Source organism: Sturnira hondurensis, unplaced genomic scaffold (genome assembly GCF_014824575.4).
Source record: "Sturnira hondurensis isolate 20B ecotype Veracruz unplaced genomic scaffold, ASM1482457v3 Scaffold0011875, whole genome shotgun sequence".
Lineage (NCBI taxonomy): Eukaryota > Metazoa > Chordata > Mammalia > Chiroptera > Phyllostomidae > Sturnira > Sturnira hondurensis.
The window spans coordinates 284,758-307,521 of NW_028084506.1; the positions used below are offsets into that span (position 1 = coordinate 284,758).

At 36.2% G+C, this 22,764-nt stretch overlaps 1 protein-coding gene across 6 annotated transcripts in view; it reads right to left on the reverse strand.

The window, feature by feature from the left end:
* The window catches only part of NEK1 (NIMA related kinase 1), a 111,747-nt gene that overhangs the window by 19,512 nt on the left and 69,471 nt on the right, over positions 1-22,764 (reverse strand). For 5 of the 6 annotated variants that reach the window (XM_037060409.1, XM_037060405.1, XM_037060408.1 and 2 more), the window contains 7 exons: positions 15,673-15,804; positions 13,551-13,616; positions 13,242-13,470; positions 10,220-10,372; positions 6,194-6,370; positions 3,622-3,742; positions 314-402 (listed from right to left, as the gene is read on the reverse strand). In XM_037060409.1, coding sequence (XP_036916304.1) covers positions 314-402; positions 3,622-3,742; positions 6,194-6,370; positions 10,220-10,372; positions 13,242-13,470; positions 13,551-13,616; positions 15,673-15,804 — 967 coding nt within the window. The remainder of the gene's footprint in view (positions 1-313; positions 403-3,621; positions 3,743-6,193; positions 6,371-10,219; positions 10,373-13,241; positions 13,471-13,550; positions 13,617-15,672; positions 15,805-22,764) is intronic. The other variant, XM_037060406.1, reaches the window with a different exon arrangement.

Here is a 22,764-nt window from a genome sequence, read left to right on the forward strand (position 1 = left end):
CCTATATTTTAATTAATACTATTGAAAATGAGGGGACAACTTATCAAAGCCCTTAGTTTATTGGGTTAGTTTTGGGAAGCCATTCTTTTCAGTTGGAACATTCCATAAAATATCTGACTTAAAAGTTTTATTGCTCACACTGTCCAACAGTCCAGGGTTATAAATGCAGAGCTGAGTGCTCTGTGCCTATGACATTTTTTAAATGATTGAGGTGGCTGACAAGGAATGCTCTCTATTAATACATTGTTCAACTAAAACCGGTTAGTGTTAACAACGTTCCAGAAAGTAATTAGACCAATACAGTGATGTTTACCTATATGAACTTCACTAAGTTGATCCATATTCCTCGAGATTGCATCTTCGGAGACTTCATCTTGCTGAATGATAATGCTATCTTCAAATCTGTCACACACAGATACATCAGTTTTTAAATAAAGCCAACAGTTTACTAGCAATAATAGGACACTCAAATACACAACAAACAAAAAAAGAACTCAAGTTCACTAGCATGTTGTAATTCCTCTTCCAAATATTTTTCTCATTTATATATATGCGCATACTTTCTCTCACAAGCACAATGTATTTTTGGCCCGTACAAACCTGCACCAATCATAACCATTCACAACAACCGGCCTCCCAGTTTATTGTAATAGCGATTCCCAAAGCATGGTCCCCAGAGAGCAGCAACAGGCACAGAAACTTGTCAGAAATGTAAATTCTCAGTCCCCACAACAAATCCACTAATCAGAAACTTGGAGGCATAAGTTCTAGCAGTCTATTTTAATAAATCCCAAAGTAATTCTACGGCTTGATGTTTAAAAATCACTACTTCAAGCAATCAAAATGCCCCTTAATAGCAGAGAATATAAAGCAATCATGATATAGCAATACTTTGAGATATCATGAAGCTGTTTAAAAAATGAAGCAGGAATCTATATAAACTGTTATGGATTGAGAGTCAAGATATATTATTAAAGTAAGCAAAGTGATTTGTGGGCCAATCAGCATTAAATGGTACTAGTTTAGATTCTGAAAAAATTGTATGTAGCAAAGTAAAAGAATAGAATGACACGCACAAAAATGTTTTAACACTCAAAGGGAATGAATTAACCGAGGCTGCAAGGTAAAGGAGAATCCAATTTTTATTTCAATATAGCTGAGAATTAAATTCATATATATTTTTAATAAAAATTTAAATACTAGAACAGCAATTTTCAACTGGTGTGCCACAAGAATTTTTAAAACATGTAATACAGGACTATTTAGTCAATGGCACTGACCTCTTTTCCCTTAGACTGTCAAATAAAAAAGACAACAGGCAACACAACAATAGCCATTTGGTGTGAATGAATCAAAATTAGACCTATTTTTTGTCAGATTGACAAACAATGTATTTTTTGATGTGCTATAGAATTTTAGTCATTAGTTTATGTGTGCTATGAGATGAAAAGATTGAAAATTGCTGGGCCAGAAGAATACATACATTCCAAAAGGTACCAGTAATTTATTTCTGGGGGTCTGGTTTATAGGCAATTTTATTTTCTTAATGGTTTTAATCCATCTCAAATTTAAGTAGCTTTTACTTTTTCAGTTTTAAATTTTGAATAGTTTTCTATTTTTATTTTTTAAAAAATTGCCCTGGCTGGTGTGGCTCAGTGGGTTGAGTGCCAACTTGGAAACCAAAGGGTCATCTGTTCAATTCCCAGTCAAGGCACATGCCTGGGATGCAGGTCAGGTTCCCAGCTGGGGGTGGGGGCACAAGAGAGGCAACCACACATTGATGTTTCTCTCCTTCTCTTTACCCCTCCCTTATCCTCTCTCTAAAAACAAGTAGATAAAATCTTAAAAAATTTGTTTTTAATAATACAGGTAACACATTTCTTTGTTCAAAATGTAATATTCCTTGGTTACTCAAAAAAACAAACACAGAATTATCATATGCTGCAGAAATCCACTCCTAGGTTAGCTCTACACCCAAAAGAAGTGAATACAGGTATTGTAACAAAAACTTGTGCACACATGTTTACAGAATTACTATTAACAACAGCCGAAAGTCAGAAACAGTCCTGGAAATGATCCATCATCACCTGCTGAATGGACATCACCTGCTGAATGGATAAAAATGTATGCTACGTTCACATGCTGGAATACTGTTGGGCCATAAACAGGGAAGAAGTACTGGTCCATGCTACAACATAGATGAACTCTGAGAACATTGTGCCGAGTGAAAGAAGACACACAGAAAAAGCCATATATGAAGTTTCATACAAAATATCCAGAGCAGACAAATCTGCGGACAGTAAGCACACAGTGCTTGCCAGGGGCTGGGAGGACGTGAACTTGGGAGTGGCTGTGTAACGGGGGCAGGGCTCGCTCTCGGTGATGAAAATGTCCTGGAACCGTACAGTGATGACAGTTGGACAACAGTGTGAATTTACTAAATAATTCTAAGTTACATATAATAGTTACAATGATAAACTTTGTTTATATAATTTTATATAAATTTTTTATATAAGTTTACCTCAACCCTCAAAAAGAAGTGTTTTAGGACAGCCCTAACTACTCAAAAAGCAGATCCTTTGCTGTTATCAGTTTTGTGGACATCTGACCATATTTTTCCTTTACATTTATATACATATATATGTACCTGAGTACATATATAATAGTTTTTACATAGAATTATCATGGTGTTATTCTACTATATGAAAATGCTTTTTATTTTGATATAATTTTGTTTCATTAATCACTCAATATTTTGGATATATTACCAAATAAACAGAGAACTCATAGAAAATAGAAATGAAACAAAGATTTGAAAAGAATTGCTTGACTTCACCAATAATAAGGGAGATAAACAAAGACCTGAAACCAAGATACTATTTCTCACATATCAGACAAAAATAAAAACACTGACAATAAAAGTTTGGCAAGGTTGTAGGGAAAATCTGATGTTTTATATATTTTTTCTGAGAGCATAAATTAGTACAACCCCTGAAGGGAACAATAATTTAATTACAAACGCAGTTTATGAAAATGCTATTGACCCAGGATTATACAGCTATGTATTATCCTATAGATACACTTATATTCACACAAAACGATCTTATTGGAAGGTACTCATCGCAGCACCGTTTGTGATATGAATCCACGGAGGACACACTGAGGTGGGGTACATCCAGACAATGGAACACTAAGTAGATACAAAATAAAAAGCGCTGTATGTATTATTATGGAAAATAGTCCCAAGTAGCTGACTAGAAATAAAAAACGTGAAAAATACAATGTGCATTATACGAACAACTGTATATAAAAGGGAGGTCGACAACATCTTTGTTTTTGCTTATGTACATGTGAAAAACATCTGGAAGGAGAGAGGAAATTTACTGGATGGGGATGGGGGTGGGAGAGACTTTTTACTTCATGTTTTTAAATACTTGTTGATTTCTGAACTACATAAATGCAATATCCAAAACTTATTTTTAGATAAGTAATACCTTTTAGAAGGTATTATAATAACAGGATCTAGTGTAATATTAAATTATTATTATTATAGTATTCCTTAAAAGGGAATTAGAAAACGGGACCCAGGTTTTGACATGTAAGAAAAGAAAGGTAACGTACTCAGTACCCTTTGTTCCTTTAATCTCACTAACCCACACGTCAACAACAGGGCGAGGTGAGCCACCATCTTGGTCTGCTTCACTTGGCTCTTGCAGAACTTCTGTTTCCAAGTCATCTGCTTCTGAAAAGCAAAAACATAACAAAAAATATGTCTCAAAGCAAAATCAGTTTAGAGAAAATAGAATAAATTTCCATAAATTATCATTACCTAGTTTTAAGTGAATATATTGATAACAAAAAAGTAAATGTTTTATTTATAGATATTTAATCTTATTATTGTGTTAACTCTCTACTTCAGCTATTTCTATTTCTGACTTTTCCTTTCACATTTTTCATTGCAATAAAAATACTGAAAAGAAAGACTGTACACTGAATTTTCATTAGTATACAAAATTTTCTCTTCCTTAACATTTCAGTACTATGCAAATTGATTTCAAGAAGGTATAATAAGTAGTTTAAAAATAACAATATTGTGGTTAGAAACAAGGAAGAATAGACTGTAACATGGCTCATGGATTTGAAAACTGACGAGAAAATTCAATCATTAAAATCTATCTTTGAACAACTGAAAAAGAAAAAAAAAAACCTCCTATTACCCAGACTTTTACAATGATGTTGAGAACATAATTGAAGTGCACTAAATCTAATTTCCTAGACCTTCAAATAATTAATAACCAGGGCACAACCACTGTTTGCTGGTAGTGGCTCATTATTTACCTGGTTGACATTTTCTGACAATAAACAGTATGAGAAGAATGATTCTTTCTTCATTTTTGACTCCTCCTCTTCCTCTCCAGTTCATATTTCAACGATATCTTGTTTAAGCCACCATCACCACCTCCCTCTTTTTCCTGAATTTCAGATACTCCTTCCTTCTAGATTTTGAGTTTCCAATTATCTGTCCTATATAGAAAGATAACTGATACTGTATCAATCCTTAAAGTTTTTAGCTTTTATTCAAATGATTTCTTTGTGTATCTCACACAAGGTAAGCATTTGGGGGAACTCTTTTTTATCTACTTTTTATTTATTTATTTTTAAAAATATTTTATTTATTTATCTTTAGAGGGGAAGGGAAGGAGAAAGGGAGAGAAATATCAATGTATGGTTGCCTTTCGTGAGTCCCCTGCTGGGAACTGGCCTGCAACCCAGGCATGTGCCCTGACTGGGAATCGAACCGCAATCCTCTAGTTTGTAGGCCCGCGCTTTATCTACCTTTTAATGAACAATTGTTCTCTAGTACCTTAAGCCATATAAGCCTCACTCTGCAAACTAAATCTGTGACTGTTTTGCCTTAAAAGTCTAAAATATTTACCACATGGCTCTTGTCAGAAAAAGTTTGCTGACTCGTGCACTAGGCTATATGGCCTCTGTTCTATGCCTAACAGTGTTTGGTATTTTAAGGAAGGCTTAAGCTACCTATTAACTATGATTCTAATGAATAAGACTATTAAAGTTACTGTGGTGAGTTAAAGATGGTCACACATACAGCAAGTCTCTGACGCCTGCCTCACCTAAGAGGATCCTGTGTTTCCCCTCCCCTGAATTTGGTCTGGCACTGTGATGGCCTTGACCAACTGAGTATAGTTGGAAGGTTGCTAAGTCAGCTCTAGATCTAGTCTTTGAAAGAACTGGCATTGTCCACCTTGGAATGAGGAAGCCAAAGTCACAGTAAAAGGAGTTTAACTGTTTGGGAAAGACCACATGGCAAGGCCATGAGACTAAAACTAAGAAAAGGCACCCAGCTGCACGGGTCCAGGCAAGCCCTGCCAAGACACAGTGACATCATCTTGCACCCCCGAGGGGCCTGACATCAACAACATCTTTAGACTTTGAGCCAATGTCATAATAAGATGAAGCTTTGAGAGGGGTAAATGTATTTAGCATGTGGGAGAAATGTAAATAATTTTTGATTAAATGGCAACTATGGCAAATTATAGATGGCTTCGAGTTCTTTTAACTCTTGACAGGCAGAGTGTGTTTTGCCATCTCGTAAATCCAGGCTGCCCTGTGACTGCTCTGACCAATGAAGACAGACAGAAGTCATGCCATGCCAGTCTGAGACTAGCTTTCATGAGTACAAGTAGCCTTTACCTAAGTTACTGGCTTATATGAAGCCAGACTGTCTTGCTGTAAAGAGTACACAGAAAGGCCTGGAAGCTACATGAAAAGGGACCCAGCTTAGCCCAGCCTTCCAGTTATTTAAGCAGTTGGAGCCGTCAGAACATCCTGGCTGCCAGCTGCATCCTGCCACGCTATCCCAGAGACAAAAGCACATGGACTAAAAAAATTACACTAGCCAAGCCTTGATCCACAAAAAAATTACACTAGCCAAGCAAGCCCTGACACGCAAAATTGTGAGATATAATAAGAGGGTTGTTAACACAAAGTTTCGGGATGATTTGCTGTGCTGCAATAAAAAAACCAGGCCAGTTTAAAAGTATAAAAATAGTGAACCTAATCTGAGATGTATTACCCAAACACAGACATGTATTTTGATGATTCATTTATAAAGAAGAAATTAAAGTATTAATAAATTAAATATAGTTCATTTTGACCCATTAAAACGTACCATCCAAATTTCCTTCTGGTTGCAGTGACATCGGTGGAGCTATCTCCCTAAACTTTGGGCTGTTTGTCTCAACAGAAGAGTCACCAGTAGCTGATACGTTCATTTCAAGAGAAATACCTTTTGCTTGTTCTTCTCCGGTAATTAAGGGTTTGTACTTCTCCCCCTCAGGAGAAATCTCTGAAACAATAAAAATGAAAAGTCATGCTACACTTTCAAAGTGACTTGAAGATTACCTGTAACAGCATTTGAAGAAAAGTTCAAAAATTGCATTCTTATAACAGGTAACTGGTTAAGCTGTTATGTATTAGAAATTAGTAATTAATTGAAGTACATAATAGCCAAATTTTATTTAAATTCTACATAATGATTTCTAGGGTGGTTAATATATGGTTTACTTTTTTCCTTCTTTTGGTGACACTAATATATATGTTACAACGGTATTTTTGAGATTATTAACTAATTGTTTTTGTCTCTGGTAGTGCTAGTTACTTCTGATTGCTTAGAAACTCTCCATACTTTTCATCGATGCCAAGAGAAATGAATTTACCTTGGAACAACTTGCTTCTTGTTCCAAGTCTTTCCAGACACCCAAGTCTTTCCCTTTCATTCTTTTAAGGTGTTACTTTCTGGCTCACTGACAGATCTTCCCAACTCTAATTCTGTCTTACCTGACTAAACTTCTATACTTACACCAACAATCCTTCTGGTACCTGGGCTTCTCAGTTCCTCTCCATGATCTTACACTCACCACACCTCAGTCACTCCCACAGTCAGTCATATGTTGAAGACTTTATTACTACCACAGCTCCTCGAAATGTTCCATGTTAAATATTACACCTTCTAATTTCTAACAGCCTATTTCTCCCTCTATTTTCGCAACTCTAATAAATGTTTCTCCACAAGTACCTACAATGTACTGATCCTACCACATTTCCTCTTCCCATCATCTCCGTTAAAATCCATCTAAAGTCAGTGATGGTAACCATTCTCTTCTTGTATACGTCTTCAACTCATTGTGCTCTCATGGCAAAATCCCAGCCCTGTAAAAATTCGATTTTCTGCCTCCTATGCCTTTACACAAATGGTTGAAATGGTGGGAGAAAAACAGAGAACCTTGCCTAGCCGTCTTGACTGCAATTCAGGTAGGCCCTTGGTGTTGCCTGCAGTCATTCTAAAACACTGGGTAGGCAGGAACTGCCCCTGGTTCCATTACCTTCCTTAGGAAAAATGTAGTGTGCAGGTATTTGTAAATCGTTTTACCTCTTACTTCTTGCTAGTCACCAGAGAACAAAACTCGTGCTGCTCATGTTCTGAAGTATCTTCCCTTCACCAAGCTCATTAACAAACTGATTGCGGCAGAGGTCACATCTGTGTTTTTACTCATTCTGCCTTATTGTTCTGCTACAAATGATGTCTAATGATATCAGGAGCAAGAATGCCAGATAACATCATTATTAAAGATTTCTTTCCAAGGCCTAACAAATGCAGTAAGAAGAAAAAATCACGTAAACAGCCCTGGCCAGTGGCTCAGTTGGTTGGAGTGATGTCCCCCCACACCTAAAGGTTACGCGTTTGATCCCCAGTCAACTGATGAATGTCTCTCTCACATCAGTGTCTCTGTCTCTCTCTCACCCCCCTGCCTCTCTCTCAACATATCCTCATGTGAAGATTTAAAAAAATGTAAACTATAATTGAAAAATAAAATTTAAAAAAAGCAAAAGGATTCAAGATAAAGTGAAAGATACAGAAAGACAAAAAGGATCCAAAGTACACACAGTAGAAGACCTTCTGTAGACTTAAGGAACAAAACGGAAAAGTGTAACTTACGAACGTTTTCCTAAAGTTGGGGGTGGGGAGACAACTACATAATGAGGAAAACTACAAAACTCTGATGAAAAAGATCAAAAAAGAACTAAGTAACTGAAGAGATATTCCATGTTCATGGATAGAAAGATTCAGTATTGCCTAGATAGCAGTTCTTCCCAATTTGATCTATGGACTCAATGTAATCCAAATCAAAATCCAAGCAAGTTATTTAATGAGTATTGACAAACTGATTCTATAGTTTATGTGGAGAAGCAAGAGACTCAAAATAGCCCACACAGTATTAAAGGAGAAGAACAAAGTCGGAGGAATGATACTACCCAACTTCAAGATTTACTAAAAGTTATAGTAATCAAGACAATGTGATACTGGAATAAACAAACAGTTCAATGGGACAGAATAGTGCTCAGAAAAAGACCACATAAATATAGTCAACTGATCTTTAACAAAGGAGCAAAGCAATTCAATGGAGAAAGGATAGTATTTACAATACATGATGCTGGACAACTGGATATCCACAGGCAGAAAAAAAAAGTGTCTAGACACAGTTCATAACAATTAACTAAAAAATGATCACAAACCTAAATGTTAAAATGCAAAACTATAAAACTCCAAGAAGATACCACAACAGAAAGTCCTGATGACCCTGGGTTTTGCAAAGACTTTTCATTTTATTTTATTTTAAAAGATTTTATTTATTTATTTTTAGACAGAGGGGAAGGGTGGGAGAAAGAGAGGGGGAGAAACATCAATATGTGGTTGCCTCTTGTGTGCCCTGCACCAGGAACCCGGGCTGCAACCCAGGCAAGTGCCCTGACTAGGAATCAGACTGGTGACCCTTTGGTTTGCAGGCCAGTGCTCAAGCCACCGAGCCACACCAGCTACAGCAGGCAAGGACTTTTTAGGTATAACCACAAAGGCAAAATATATGAAAGAAAGAATAAATTGTATGCATTTTATTAAAATTAAAAACTTTTGCTCTGCAAAAGACACTGTTGAGAGATTGAGAACACAAGCCACAGACTGAGAAAAATTATTTGCAAAACATGTAAACACACACAGGACTGTTAAACAAAATGTATAAGAACTCTTAAAACTCAACAATAAGAAAACAAACAACTCAATTTAAAAATGGGCAAAAGATATGAACAGTCACCAAAAAAAGCATACAGATGGCAAATAAATACATGAAAAGATGCTCCACATAATGTGCCACTAGGGAACTGAGCACCAGTGTGGAACTGCCGCACATCTGCTACGAGGGCTACAATTCTGAGGACGGGGAACAACAGGAACTCATCCACTTCTGATGGGAATGGAAAATGGAGGAGCCGCTTCATTAGTTTGACAGTTTCTTTCAAAACTAAACATACTCTAACCATACGATTCAGCAATCATACTGCTTAGTATTCACTCAAATGAACTGCAGTGCTATGTCCATACAAAAATCTGCACACAGATTTTCATATCAATTTAACTTGTAATTGCCAAAACTTGGAAGCAACCACGATGTTCTTCAATAGATGAAGAACACACAAACTGGTACATCCTTATAATGCAGTTTGATTCAGCGCCAAAAAGAAATGAGCTGTTGAACTATAAAAAGACATGGAGAAACACACATTTATGCCTAGACACAACGTTAAAAGATTCTACATCCAACCTCCTCTTCATCTGAATAACCTGTTCGATTTGAAAATACCTATTTCACATGCAGACACTTGTTTACACATAGTCTAACACCAAGAGCCAACACACTCGTGGGTCATAAATGTTTTCCCCACAAGAACTCCCCCTCCTGTCTAGACTGTCTGTCTGCCATACCCACTACAGGTATCTTTTAGTCTTTTAGCCAACCTAAATCCTGAGTCCACCCTAAAACATACACCACTCATTTCAGTACAATGCTCCTATATCTTTCTCAACATAAAACATCATTCTGACTATTTTAATTTTCTGGTTCCTTTCCACATTTCCTTTTCCCTTCATCTTTAGATCCCATCCGAGTTATAGCAGATCAAAACTTAAGACTGCCATCTGAGATAATTCCGCAGAAAATAAAACTATTCTTCATCTAATTAGAAAGTTACTATAACAAAACAAATTCTATTACCAACAATTTACTTAACCATATCTTAAAAATACTATTTATTTTTTAATGATATTACTTTCAGTATAGAAAAATGACTAGTTTCTGCTTACCGCTGGTCATGGTTGTATTTTCTAACAGTTCTGTCTGAAGTTGTAGTTCAGCTTCTCCGAGTACCTTTAGAACAGAATCTGTAGGGCTTTTCCCCCAGACTTTTCGTGGCGATCCTCCAGGATCTAATTTAATAACCTCTCCTACTGTGTGTTCTATAAAAAAAAAGATAAAGAAAAAAATTTCAATGAAATAAGATAATGCTGCATTCTAAGGCAGATGTGAGGTCTTCTATTCAACTGAGTGTTTTGAGAGGCACAAAGACCATATGATGACTGTGCCTAAAAAAGAACGTGCAGAGGAAGAACGATGACCGACCAGGAAGAAGAGAAGCGACTGATATTAGTAATGAAAAACACCTATCTATCTAAAACACCTAGTATCTTTTTAAATACTAAGGAATTAAACTCTAGTTTTGGGGATTATAAAAATAGAAAAAACACGTATGTTTCTATAAAATTTTTACTCGAGAAAATGAAAACAAAGAAACCTAAGATAATTGAGCAATTATTTGGATTACAGAACAGATAAGATACAAATTAGTATTTTTCTATGAATATAATTGAAAAGAAATAGAAAACAAATCCTAAGATGAATGCACTTATGGATTAATAGGAAACAAGTCTATCTAACAAATTTTGTTTTATCTCTTAAGGAAGCAACTGACATTTTCTTTTTGACAATCATAGTTTCCAGTACACTTTAAAACGTAGGAAACCAAAAGAATGAAAAATTATCAATTGAAGTTTGAGTCTTTAGAATGTTAATACATTTAGCAGCAATAGAAAGGCTGTAATTTAAAATAGTATAGGGTAGCCCTGGCTGGTGTAGCTCAGTGGATTGAGCACGGGCCTGCAAACCAGACAATCGTGGTTCGATTCCCAGTCAGGGCACATGCTTGGGTTGCAGGCCAGTTTCTGGCAGGGACCAGTTCCCTGCAGGGGATGCACAAGAAGCAACCATACATTGATGTTTCCTTCCTCTCTCCTTCCTTTCCCCTCTAAAGATAAATAAATAAAATATAAAAAAAATAGTATAGGGTATAAATCATAAACTTTCCATGGTACCCAAATACTCACTGATACAAATTTTTGTGTACCAGTTCCATGAAAGTAAGTACCTGCAAATTTGCAGGTAATAATCAGTTTGTACAGCCAAAATGATTATCATCAGGGAGGCATTTTTTTTTAAAAAAAGAGTAGAGAACCCCAAAACAGATTTACAGAAAAGATGTCAAGGCAATCTATCAGAGGGGTGGTCTTTTTAACAAATGAAACTGGAAAACTGAATGTCCATATGAAAATATGTATATTTCATCCCTTTTGATGCAGGGAGGGAAAACCCGATGGAACTCGTTGTCTCTCTGAACAGGTTGACAGAATTGGCTGTCTAGGGTGACAAAAGTAAAACAGAGAACTCGGCAGAACTGTAACAGAGTCCTTTTGAGTTTCAAGGTGAATACTGATTAGCACGTGTGAAAAAATTACTGCAGTCTAGAAAAGAAGAGCACCCAAAAGGAGCAAAACTTGGGAGTTTACACAGGACCGGAAATAGTTCCTCTTCCCAATAGCCAGAAAAGGAAGTCTTATAATTCACACAGCATCAAGTATATGACTCAGAAAGGTTTCTGACTTAGTAAAAGGGGAAAAATCAGCCACAGGCTACACATTGTTCTGGTTCCACCTAATGATGCTGAAAAGCAAGAGAGAAAGGGTCAAGCTATTTACAAGTAAGTGAACTGTGCCTTGGAATTCAAAACAAAAAGGTTATAGAATCAGAAAAATATATAGCATGTATCCAAGTAAAATTAACTGTTTGGCTTCCAAACAAAAATTACCAAGCCTGTATCGAAACACAAGAATTCAACTTATAATAAAGAGAGAAAAAAAATCAACCAATCAAGCCCTGGCTGGGTAGCTCAGTTGTTTAGAACATCATTCTAATACGCCAAGATTGTGGGATTGCTCTCCAGCTAGGCATATACAAGAAGCAACCAATGAATGCATAATAATTGGAACAACAAACTGATGTTCTTTCTTTCTCCCTCCCCCCATTCATCTCTCTCTCTCAAATCAATAAATAAAAAAATTTTTAATTAACCAATCAAAACCAACCAGAAAATGACAGAGATGGTTTAATTAGTAGATAGAAATTTTTACAATTGTCACTATGACTAAATTATATATGTTCAACAAATTACAGACAAGACTAATAATTATAATTAGAAAAAGAGAAAACTTAAACAAGATTCATACTGAACTTCCAGGAAGGAAGGCTGGAAAAAATAATGGCAATTTTCCAAATCTGATAAAAACTATATACTCACAAATCCAAGAAGCTCAATGAAGCCCAAGCAAAAGAAGGATGAAGAAAATGGCACAAAGGCGCATGATAATCAAATCTACTAAAATCACGGTTTAGGGGAAAAACCTAAAAAGAACTGGGAAAAAATGAGACACGTTCATACAGAAGAATAAAAAACAATAATAAAAGAAGATTCTTATCAACTTGTTGTTCCACTTATTTATGCATTCATCAGTTATTTCTTGTCTGTGTCCTGACTGGGGATTGAACCCACAATCTTGGCATATCAGGATGACATTCCAATCAAATGAGCTACCTGGCCAGGGCCCATCTTTGCTATTTCTTTTTTATCTTCATATTAGGACATTTTTCTTTTTCATTGTTTCTTGAGAAAGAGAGAGAGAAAGAGACATCAATTGGTTGATTTTTTTATATGCACCCTGACCTGAGATCGAATTTGCAAACTGGGTATGTGCCATGACTGGGTTGGAACCGATGACCTTTCGGTCTACTGAACGATGCTCGAACCAAATGAACCACGTGGACCAGGGCAATCTTTGCTGTTCTTAAGGTTGAATACTTTTTCCCATTTTCCACATATACATGAAATTCTTCCAGCTTCTTTCCATCCTTCTAAAGTATTCTTTCCTTCAGAATGTCCAGTCTACAAGTTTACATGTATGCTAGACCAAAATGGGATACAAAAACTTTTAGACTTACTCTCAGTTGCAAAGTAGGACGTATCCAATGTAAACTCATCCAGAGGGATCACAAGTTGACCTCCCGCCTCCCACTTCTTGCGATCAGATGAAACCGACTTTTCTTTTTCATGCTTTTTGTCATCTTCGTGAATGATTGCTTCACCCATATCAGAGTGGTACTTCTTCCCTTTTTCATCTTCTTGAGCTTTAAGATTTTGATTTAATCTACGCAGTATTTCTCGCTTACTCTAAAACAGTTAAAACGCTACATTTTATGATGTATATGATTAAGTAAAATAGCAGAGAAAAAAATGAAAATTGTACCTACTGAAATAGCACTGGTCATCTTTTGAGTTTCTTCTGAGGTTTCCTGGGTATCAGTTAAACTTCTGTCCTTTAAATACAGATCATTTCAGAGTAAGAAAAAATGTTATTTTAAAAGTCTACCTTAAAATTTTAGATATTTTTGTTACTTTTGTTTTCCATTAAATTGCTTCTTGTGAAATTATTTTATTCCTGTAAATGTTAACACAACTTCCTTCATTATCAGCAGTGAGAAACAATTAAATATGATCAAGTAATAAACTAAATATATAGTAAAAGGACCAATTCTCAATTATTTGTCATATTTTTGGATTACTGATCATATATTTCCCTATATGATGAATAAAATAATTCAAGATGGGCTGTGTTATTTTGATGATTTCTTTGTTTCATGTATGTGTGTGTGTGTGTATATATATATATATATATGCATTCCTTTTAAGCAAACTTACTAAACATAATTGAGAACTGGCTTTTTTCCCTAAGCAAAGAGAGTAACAATAGTGAGTTCTGAGTCCCATGTACTAATGATAATATAAATTCTGTCTTCTGATTAGTAACATCATAGCAATCTTAGACACCTAGAATTTTTAAGTATATAAAACGAAGAAATTAGTAGTTATGNATATATGTGTGTGTGTGTGTGTGTATATATATATATATGCATTCCTTTTAAGCAAACTTACTAAACATAATTGAGAACTGGCTTTTTTCCCTAAGCAAAGAGAGTAACAATAGTGAGTTCTGAGTCCCATGTACTAATGATGATATAAATTCTGTCTTCTGATTAGTAACATCATAGCAATCTTAGACACCTAGAATTTTTAAGTATATAAAACGAAGAAATTAGTAGTTATGAAAGCAAAGGTATCTGGAAGACAGTATATGAAAGAGCAATTTTCAAAGTTTTAAGTAAGCAATATTTACCAAGAAAACACATAAAGAAAAAGCATTTAGTTACATGAATTACCTCAATTTGTAGTATTTGAGAAAATACAACAAAGTATAGTGGTCATTTTTAAAGCAATACAGGAATGAGACAAAGAGCATTTTACCCAGTAAAGTAGTCAGGAATTAGCAGTCGCTACAACCAGAGAGATGAACAGCTACTTGAGATGTGAGACTGGGTACCAGGAGGGGGACCACACAGTGGTATCTAAAGTTGAAGCGAACAACGTAGCACATGCAAAGTCGTTATCAGAAAGATAAGAAACTAGACCTACTTGGAGAACAATGGTTTCTTCTATCAAGTTCTTGAGAGTGACCAAGAAACTTGTATTTGTATTTTCCTACTCAGTCTTGTTTTCAAGATAAACACTAAGGTGTAAAAACTGGTGTACCAATAACACCAGTGTTTTCTACAAAAAAATTAATGAAACTTAGCAATTACAAGTCACAGACATTAATTATCAGGAAAGGAGAAAATCAGGCTAATATGTTATATTACATGATTCAGGAGACTTTTCCCCTTCTGATGAATTCTAGACTAAAATTCCACATGATGAGCCCATTTCCCTTATCCCTACAACAGACTTTTCACACTTTAAATGAATACCTGACACATACTTCAGAGTTTAAACTCTGTACTTGCCTGTATATGTGTGTTTTACACATGGCATTACAGAGATGCAGAAATAGAAGGTAAAATAAATAATTGAAGTATTAAGTATAAATATAGAGAGTCCGCTAACACCTGCTATGCCAAAAAATTTAATCTAAATATGTCTTAAACTTTATGTCCTAGAATTACTTTAAGTACCAATGAGACATTATGTCTTAAAAGTGAATCTTTGTTAACTGGGAGCTGGGGTATAAAAACATATTTGCTTTATTTTTGGTATATCTGTGTATGTATTTTATTTGTTCAATATTTTAAAGTAAAAGAGAGAGAGAGAAAGACTCATTTTGACATGGTTTTGCCTACCAGGTGGACCTAGACATAAAATTCATGAGCAGCAAAGCTCTAATATTTAGAGTACATGCACAGAAACCTTAAGTAGTAGTTTTTTTTCAAAAAAACAAACAAACAAAAACCAAGGGAACATTAGAAATTAATGTAGCTTCATTAAATTTAATCCTTCCACAATTGTTTGAGTTTAGAGAGTTCTAAATTTTAGGAAACTTACCATACCCACTTCTTTCAAAGCTGAAGTCACAGAAATAACAGATCTCATCTGGTGCTTTGACGGAGAGCCACCTGCCTCATGCTGTCCAGAAGGAGGAGACACATCAGAACCCTTTACTCCTTTAAACACCAACTATAATAGAGAATTTAAATATACATTGGGAAATTTATATTTGCATGAAGAGATTAAAAAAATGTACATAAAATCACTATTTGTTTATATACTATCCACAGTAGTTTTTTTTATTCTTCCATTTTCATAATGCAAGGCAATGTGCTAGGTCCTGAAAGATCAGTGAATAAAGAAAAATATCTCAGGCCTCAGCTATAAACATAATTATGTGTTACGTAGAACTAAATAATTCCTTTCTATTGCATTACAAATGTTTCATAGAATTACCTTAAAAAACAAATGGGCTTCTAAAAGGCTAAATATTAGTCCTCTCACTTTTATTTTCATCCATTATATTTTGTGGGAAAATTATACTTATTAATCTCATATTAAAAAGTGCTTCTGCACCTGGCTGGTGTGGCTCAGTGGACTTAGTGCTGGCCTGGGAACCAGAGTCATCAGTTGATTCCTAGTCAAGGCAGATGCCTGGGTCGGGGGCCAGGTGCCCAGTAGGAGGCGCCTGAGAGGCAACCAGACATTGATGTTTCTCTCCCTCTTTCTCCCTCCCCTGCCCTCTCTAAAAATAAATAAATTCTTTTAAAAAATGCAATTTGTACAATTTTGGTACAATTTTCTCAAGGTTTAAATATTAATCACCCACCATAAGAGCCCTCATTACAAAAATGTGAGTACAGAATGGAAGAACTAATAGGTACAGCGAATAGTTATGTCATCAAAATATCATCTGTTGGCTCTGGCTGGGCAGCTCAGTTGGTTGGAGCATTGTCCCGTACACCAAAAGGTTGCGGGTTGATCTCTGAGCACATACCCAGGTTGCAGGTTTGATGCCCAGTCGGGGTGTGTATGAGAGGCAACTGATCCATGTTTCTTCTCATATCGATGTTCCTATCTCTGCCTTAGTCCCTCAAATCAATAAACATATCCTCGGATGAGGATTTTTTAAAAATTGCAACAAAGATAATATATTGACTTAAAAGCTTCATACTCAGGTTAAAAAAACAAATTGCTTTAGGGGACTTTTATTCTAGCCATTTTATCACCAGGTTAAAAAAAACTCAAGACTTTTCCATAAAATGTTTTTTAATTATCAATATAAAACTGAATTTATTTTATGTCACTATTTGCTAAAAAATTAACCAGCAGTGCCACCAAATGACAAAACTCAAAATTTCACCAATTACTGAGCCCAGGTTTACAAACACATTAAACTGTTAGTTTACCCTACTCTTGACACACAGATAAATACAAATACTATTTCATCTCTTTATACTGAATGATTAATAAAGATTTAACGTATGTTAGAAAAACATTAAGTGGCCTGATTTCATATTTTGAACACACAGCAATTCCACATGCAATTTTACATAGCTAAAGATACTGCATGGCCAAATATTACCAAATTCATAGAACTCTGGTCTCCAAAGAACCAAAAATATAAATAAAAATTTGTATTTAAAAAGTTTTTCTGAGCCAGTATTGCTACAGTGCATTTATACCAATTTCCAAAAAAAAGAACACCCCAAGGCAGACAGAAGGGAGCAGTGTTTTCCCCCTGGGGGAAGCCTATAGACCTGCCTAGCAGGTCCAAAGAATAAGAGAAAGCAGCAGAAATGAAATACCAAAAAAAGGTAAGTAAAATTAAATACGAACTCATCATATCAAAATATAGTCTCTAGCTTACCTAAGATACAATTTCTCTAATTATATTTTTCACTGAATTTTGATTACTAAATACATTGTACCCTTTTTAAAAATTGAGTGTCTTTCTTATATGTTTCACTCACAATATGAGCATATATGTTGGCTGAGAAAGGCAACTCTATATTATTTGAGAGAAAAAACCTATCATCATATATGAAAATTTTCCATATTAAACTCCTATTTCGTACTACAGTTTTTACCATTAAATATGTCAGAGAGAAGAACTTAAAAAATTGGATATACATACCAAGAGATTCGATAAATAAAGCAGTGGTTATAATGTACCTGGCATACAGTAAACAATAAATAGGACTTGGAAGATGGCGACAGAGTAGGAGGGAGCAGATTGCACTTCCCCCTACACAGAGGAACAGAGCAAACAGCCAACAGTACCCCAGCATATAAGAAAGTAAGAGACCAAAACTTGTAGGGGACACTGAAAAACCAGAAGGTAAGGAGACTGCTGCAGAACAATAAGGTCCCCAGGACCAGTGAGGGGACCAGGGTGTCTGTACCCGTCGTCCGGGCGCTGGGTCTACCACAGACTCCTTGGGAGCAGCTGGCCTGCCATAGAGTCCTTGGGAGAGAGCTGGATCAACTGCTCCCTCTTTTCCGGGCCAAGCAGGGTCTGAGCAGCACTTGGAAAGATCTGGTTGCTTGAAGTTGCAGAGAGGGGAATAGGACAAAGAGGCAAACACACAAGGGCCGTGATCACCCGAGGAATGTGCCACCTTGGGAGAGTTGAGAGCCCTGCAGTGACTCGCACTGACCCTGATAGTCACCAGTCTGGCTGGAGAATGGGGCTGTACTGAGTAGGAGGAATTTCTCAAAAAGTAAAACTGCCTGGGGAATTCTCCTGCGACAGCCGCTATGCTTACTCCCCACCCAGTCGGGCAGCGATCCCGAGGCTGCGTGGAAGGCCCTGTGTTCCCCCATAGCACTTGGAAGTGTTTGTGCCCAAACCCACGGAATCGAGGCAGCCCGGACGGGCACGTGTGCCTATACCAGCAGCTACTGTAAATATCATAGAATACTTTCCTGCTGTCATAAGCCATTTTGACTTCCCCTCTAATGGATCACTAAAGAAGAGTAAATGGAAGCAGTGAACACTAGGGTACCCGCTGGAAGAGGAAACCCAATGACAAAGGAACCACCAACAAATAACAACAGAAGAAGGTGAAGGAGGGAGTAGAAACCACACAAACCTGAAACCAGGACCTTGAAAAACAACTAAATAGGGGAGAAACTACCCAGTACAAATAACTGAACAAGAGCAAAAAAGAGAATCCTCAAAATCTTGTACACATGGAAGAATTAGCTTCAACACAACCTGCCCACACCAGCACAACAGATTACAAGAGGTGGTGGACAGAGTGACCATCAGTTAACCAGCTGGTGGCAAGGATCCACAAAAGAAAAACCCCAAAACAATCAAAACCCAAAGACAAATACAGAGCCAACTTAAAGGACAGCCCAAGACCAGTAACCCTGGGAGATCAAGGAGACCACACTACTGAATCTCACAGGTATACCACAGAACTTCACATCATAGACCCAGGGAACCAGAATAGATCAATTTAAGAAGCTGAAGCTAACAAGAAGAGTCTCACAAACAAAAGGAAGACAAAGAACCAATCCCCAAATGAAAGGAAAGGAGGAAGCCTCAGAAAGAACTAGATGAAATAGAGGCAAGTCAGCTATCACGTATTGAATTCAAAGTACTGGTTATCAGGAAGTTCAAAATGCTCACAGTGAGCTACCAGAAACTACAGGGGAGCTACAATGAACTCACTGAAAACTACATGAACATGAAAAAGGAAACAGAAACTATCAACAAGGGCCATGAAGAAATGAAGCATACAATTTCTGAACTGAAGAACACAGTGGAAGGAATCAAAAGCAGGACTGATGAAGCAGAAGATTGGATCAGGGAGTTGGAGGACAAAGTAGAAAAAAACTCCCAGAAAGAGCAAGAAAAGGAAAAGAGGCTCAGAAATAATGAAGAGAAATTAAGAGAAATGCAAGAAAATATGAAACGCAATAATATCTGAATAATAGGGATACCAGAAGGAGAAGAAGAGCAAGGGACAGAAAACCTATTTGAAAAAGTAATGATGGAAACCTTCCCTAATTTGATGAGAGAAAAAGTTACACAAATACAGGAAACACAGAGTCCTAATCAATAGGAACCCAAAGAGGCCACTTCAAGACACATCATCATTAAAATGGCAAAATTCCAAGATAAAGAGAGGCCCTTAAAGGCAGCAAGGGAGAAACAGGAAGTAACATACAAGGGAGCCCCAATAAGGTTACCTACTGACTTCTCAATGGAAATACTCCAAGCAAGAAGAGAATGGCAAGAAATACTCCAAGTAATGAGAACCAGAGGCCTGCAACCAAGGCTACTTTACCCAGCAAGGCTCTCAATCAAGATAGAAGGCCAAATAAAGAGCGTCCAAGACAAAAAAAAAAGTCTAAAAGAATATACCTCCACCAAACCAGCTCTACAAGAGATGCTAAAGGGACTGCTTTAAGGAAAGGAAGGAAAAGAGAGAGACAGAGAGGAACACAGGTTCAAAAATGGCAATGAATAAGTATCTATCAAGAATAACCTTAAACATAAATGGATTAAATGCTCCAATCAAAAGACATAGAATTGCTGAATAGATAAGAAAGCACGACCCACACATATGCTGTCTACAAGAGACCCACCTAAGGACAAAAGAACTACAAAGACTAAGAGTGAAGGGCTGGAAACAAATTTTGCAAGCAAATGAACAGGAAAAAAGAGCCGGGGTAGCAATATTTATATCAGACAAAATAGACTTCAAAAAAGGGGCCATAAAAGAGACCCAAAAGGTCACTTCATAATACTCAAGGAAGAATCCACCAAGAAGGCATAAACATCATAAATACATCTGCACCCAACATAGGAGCACCCAAATATATAAAGGAAATCTTAGAAGACTTCAAGAAAGATATTGACAGCAACACAAGTACAGTATGGGATTTTAACACCCCACTGTCAAAAACAGACAGATCTTCCAAATCAAACATAAACAAAGATATTGTAGCATTGAATAACTCTCTAGATGAAATGTATTTAACTGATATATATAGAGCCCTTCATCCCAAAGAAGCTAAATACACATTCTTTCCAAATACACATGGAACAGTTTCCAAGATAGACCACATGATAGGACACAAAACAAACCTCAACAAATTCAAGAAAACTGAAATCATACCAAGCATTTTCCCTGACCACAAGGGACTGAAACTAGAAAACAACCCCAAGGGAAAAAACCTAAAACACTCAAAATCATGGAGATTGACTAGCATGCCATTAAATAATGAATGGATCGAGAATAAAACTAGGAAAGAAAGAAAAAAGTTTCTGGAAACAAATGAAAAGGAACTCACAACAACCCAAAACTTATGAGACACAGCGAAAGCAGTCCTGAGAGGGAAGTTCATAGCAATAAAGGCTTACTGAAAGAAAATAGAAACATTTCAAACAAACAACCTAACCCCACGCCTACAAGAACTCAAGCAACAACAAAGACAGCCCAGAGCAAGTACAAGGAAGGACCTAACCATGATCAGAGCAGAATTAAATGACATAGAGACTAAAAGCACAATTCCAAGGATCAATGAATCCAGGAGCTGGTTTTTTAAAAACAAAAACAAAACTGATAAGCCTTTAAGCACGCTCATCAAGAAAAGAAGAAAGAGGACCCAAATAAACACAATCAGAAATGAAAGAGGAGAGATTACAACTAACACCACAGAAATACAAAGGACTGTAAGAAATTACTATAAAGAACTGCCAAGAAATTTGAAAACCTAAGTGAGATGGACAAATTTCTAGAAAAATATAATCTTCCAAAACTCAATGAAAAAGAAGCAGAAAACCTGAACAGACCAATAACAGCAGATGAAATTGAAGAAGTAATAAAAAAACTCCCATCACACAAAAGTCATGGACCAGATGGTTTCACAGGAGAATTCTACAAAGCATTTAAGGAAAAGCTAACTCCGATACTTCACACACTATTCCAAAAAATCCAAAATGATGGAAGACTCCCAAAGTCTTTTTATGAAGCCAGCATCATCCTAATCCCAAAACTAGATAAAGATACAACAAAGAAAGAAAACTTCAGGCCAATATTGCTGATGAACATAGATGCTAAAATCCTCAACAAAATATTGGCAAACTGCACCCAACAATATATTAAAAAGATCATACACCATGACCAAGTGGGATTCATCCCAGGGATGCAAGGATGGTTCAATATTCGTAAATCAATATATGTAATATATCACATAAACAAAAGCAAACACAAAAATCACATGATCATATCAATAGACATGGAAAAAGCATTTGATAAGGTACAGCACCCATTTATGATAAAGGTACTCAGCAAAGTGGGAATAGAGGGAGCATTCCTCAACATAATAAAGGCCATATATGAGAGACCAACAGCCAACATCATAGTGAAGAGGCAAAAACTAAAACCTTTTGCACTAAGATCAGAAACTAGACAAGGTTGTCCACTTTCACCACTTCTATTCAATATAGTATTGGAAGTTTTAGCCACAGTTATCAGACAAGAAAAGGAAATAAAAGGCATCCAAATCGGAAAGGAGAAAACAAAACTGTCACTGTTTGTAGATGACATGATAGTGTACATGGAAAATTTTATAGACTCCACCCAAAAACTGCTCGACCTACTAAATGAATTTGGCAAAACAGTGGGATACAAAGTCAATATCCAGAAATCAAAGGTGTTTTTATATACCAACAATGAAACAGCAGAAGAAATCAAGAAAAAAAGTCCTATCTGATATAGCAAAAAGAAAGATAAAATACCAAGGAATTAACCTAACCTCCTAACAGAAGGTAACTAAATACCTCCTAACAGGAGGTAAAAGACCTGTATACAGAAAACTATACAACACTTAAGAAAGAAATCAAGAAAGACACAAACAAATGGAAACATATGCTGTGTTCATGGATTGGAAGAATTAATATCATCAAAATGTCCATACTACCCAAAGCAATTTATAGATTCAATGCAATACCTATTAAAGTACCAATGGCATATTTCACAGACATAGAACAAACACTTCAAAAATTTATATGGAACCATAAACAACACTGAATAGCTGCTGCAATTTTGAGAAAGAAGAGCAAAGTAGGAGAGATTACAATACCTGATACCAAACTGTATTACAAGGCCACTGTAATCAAAACAACCT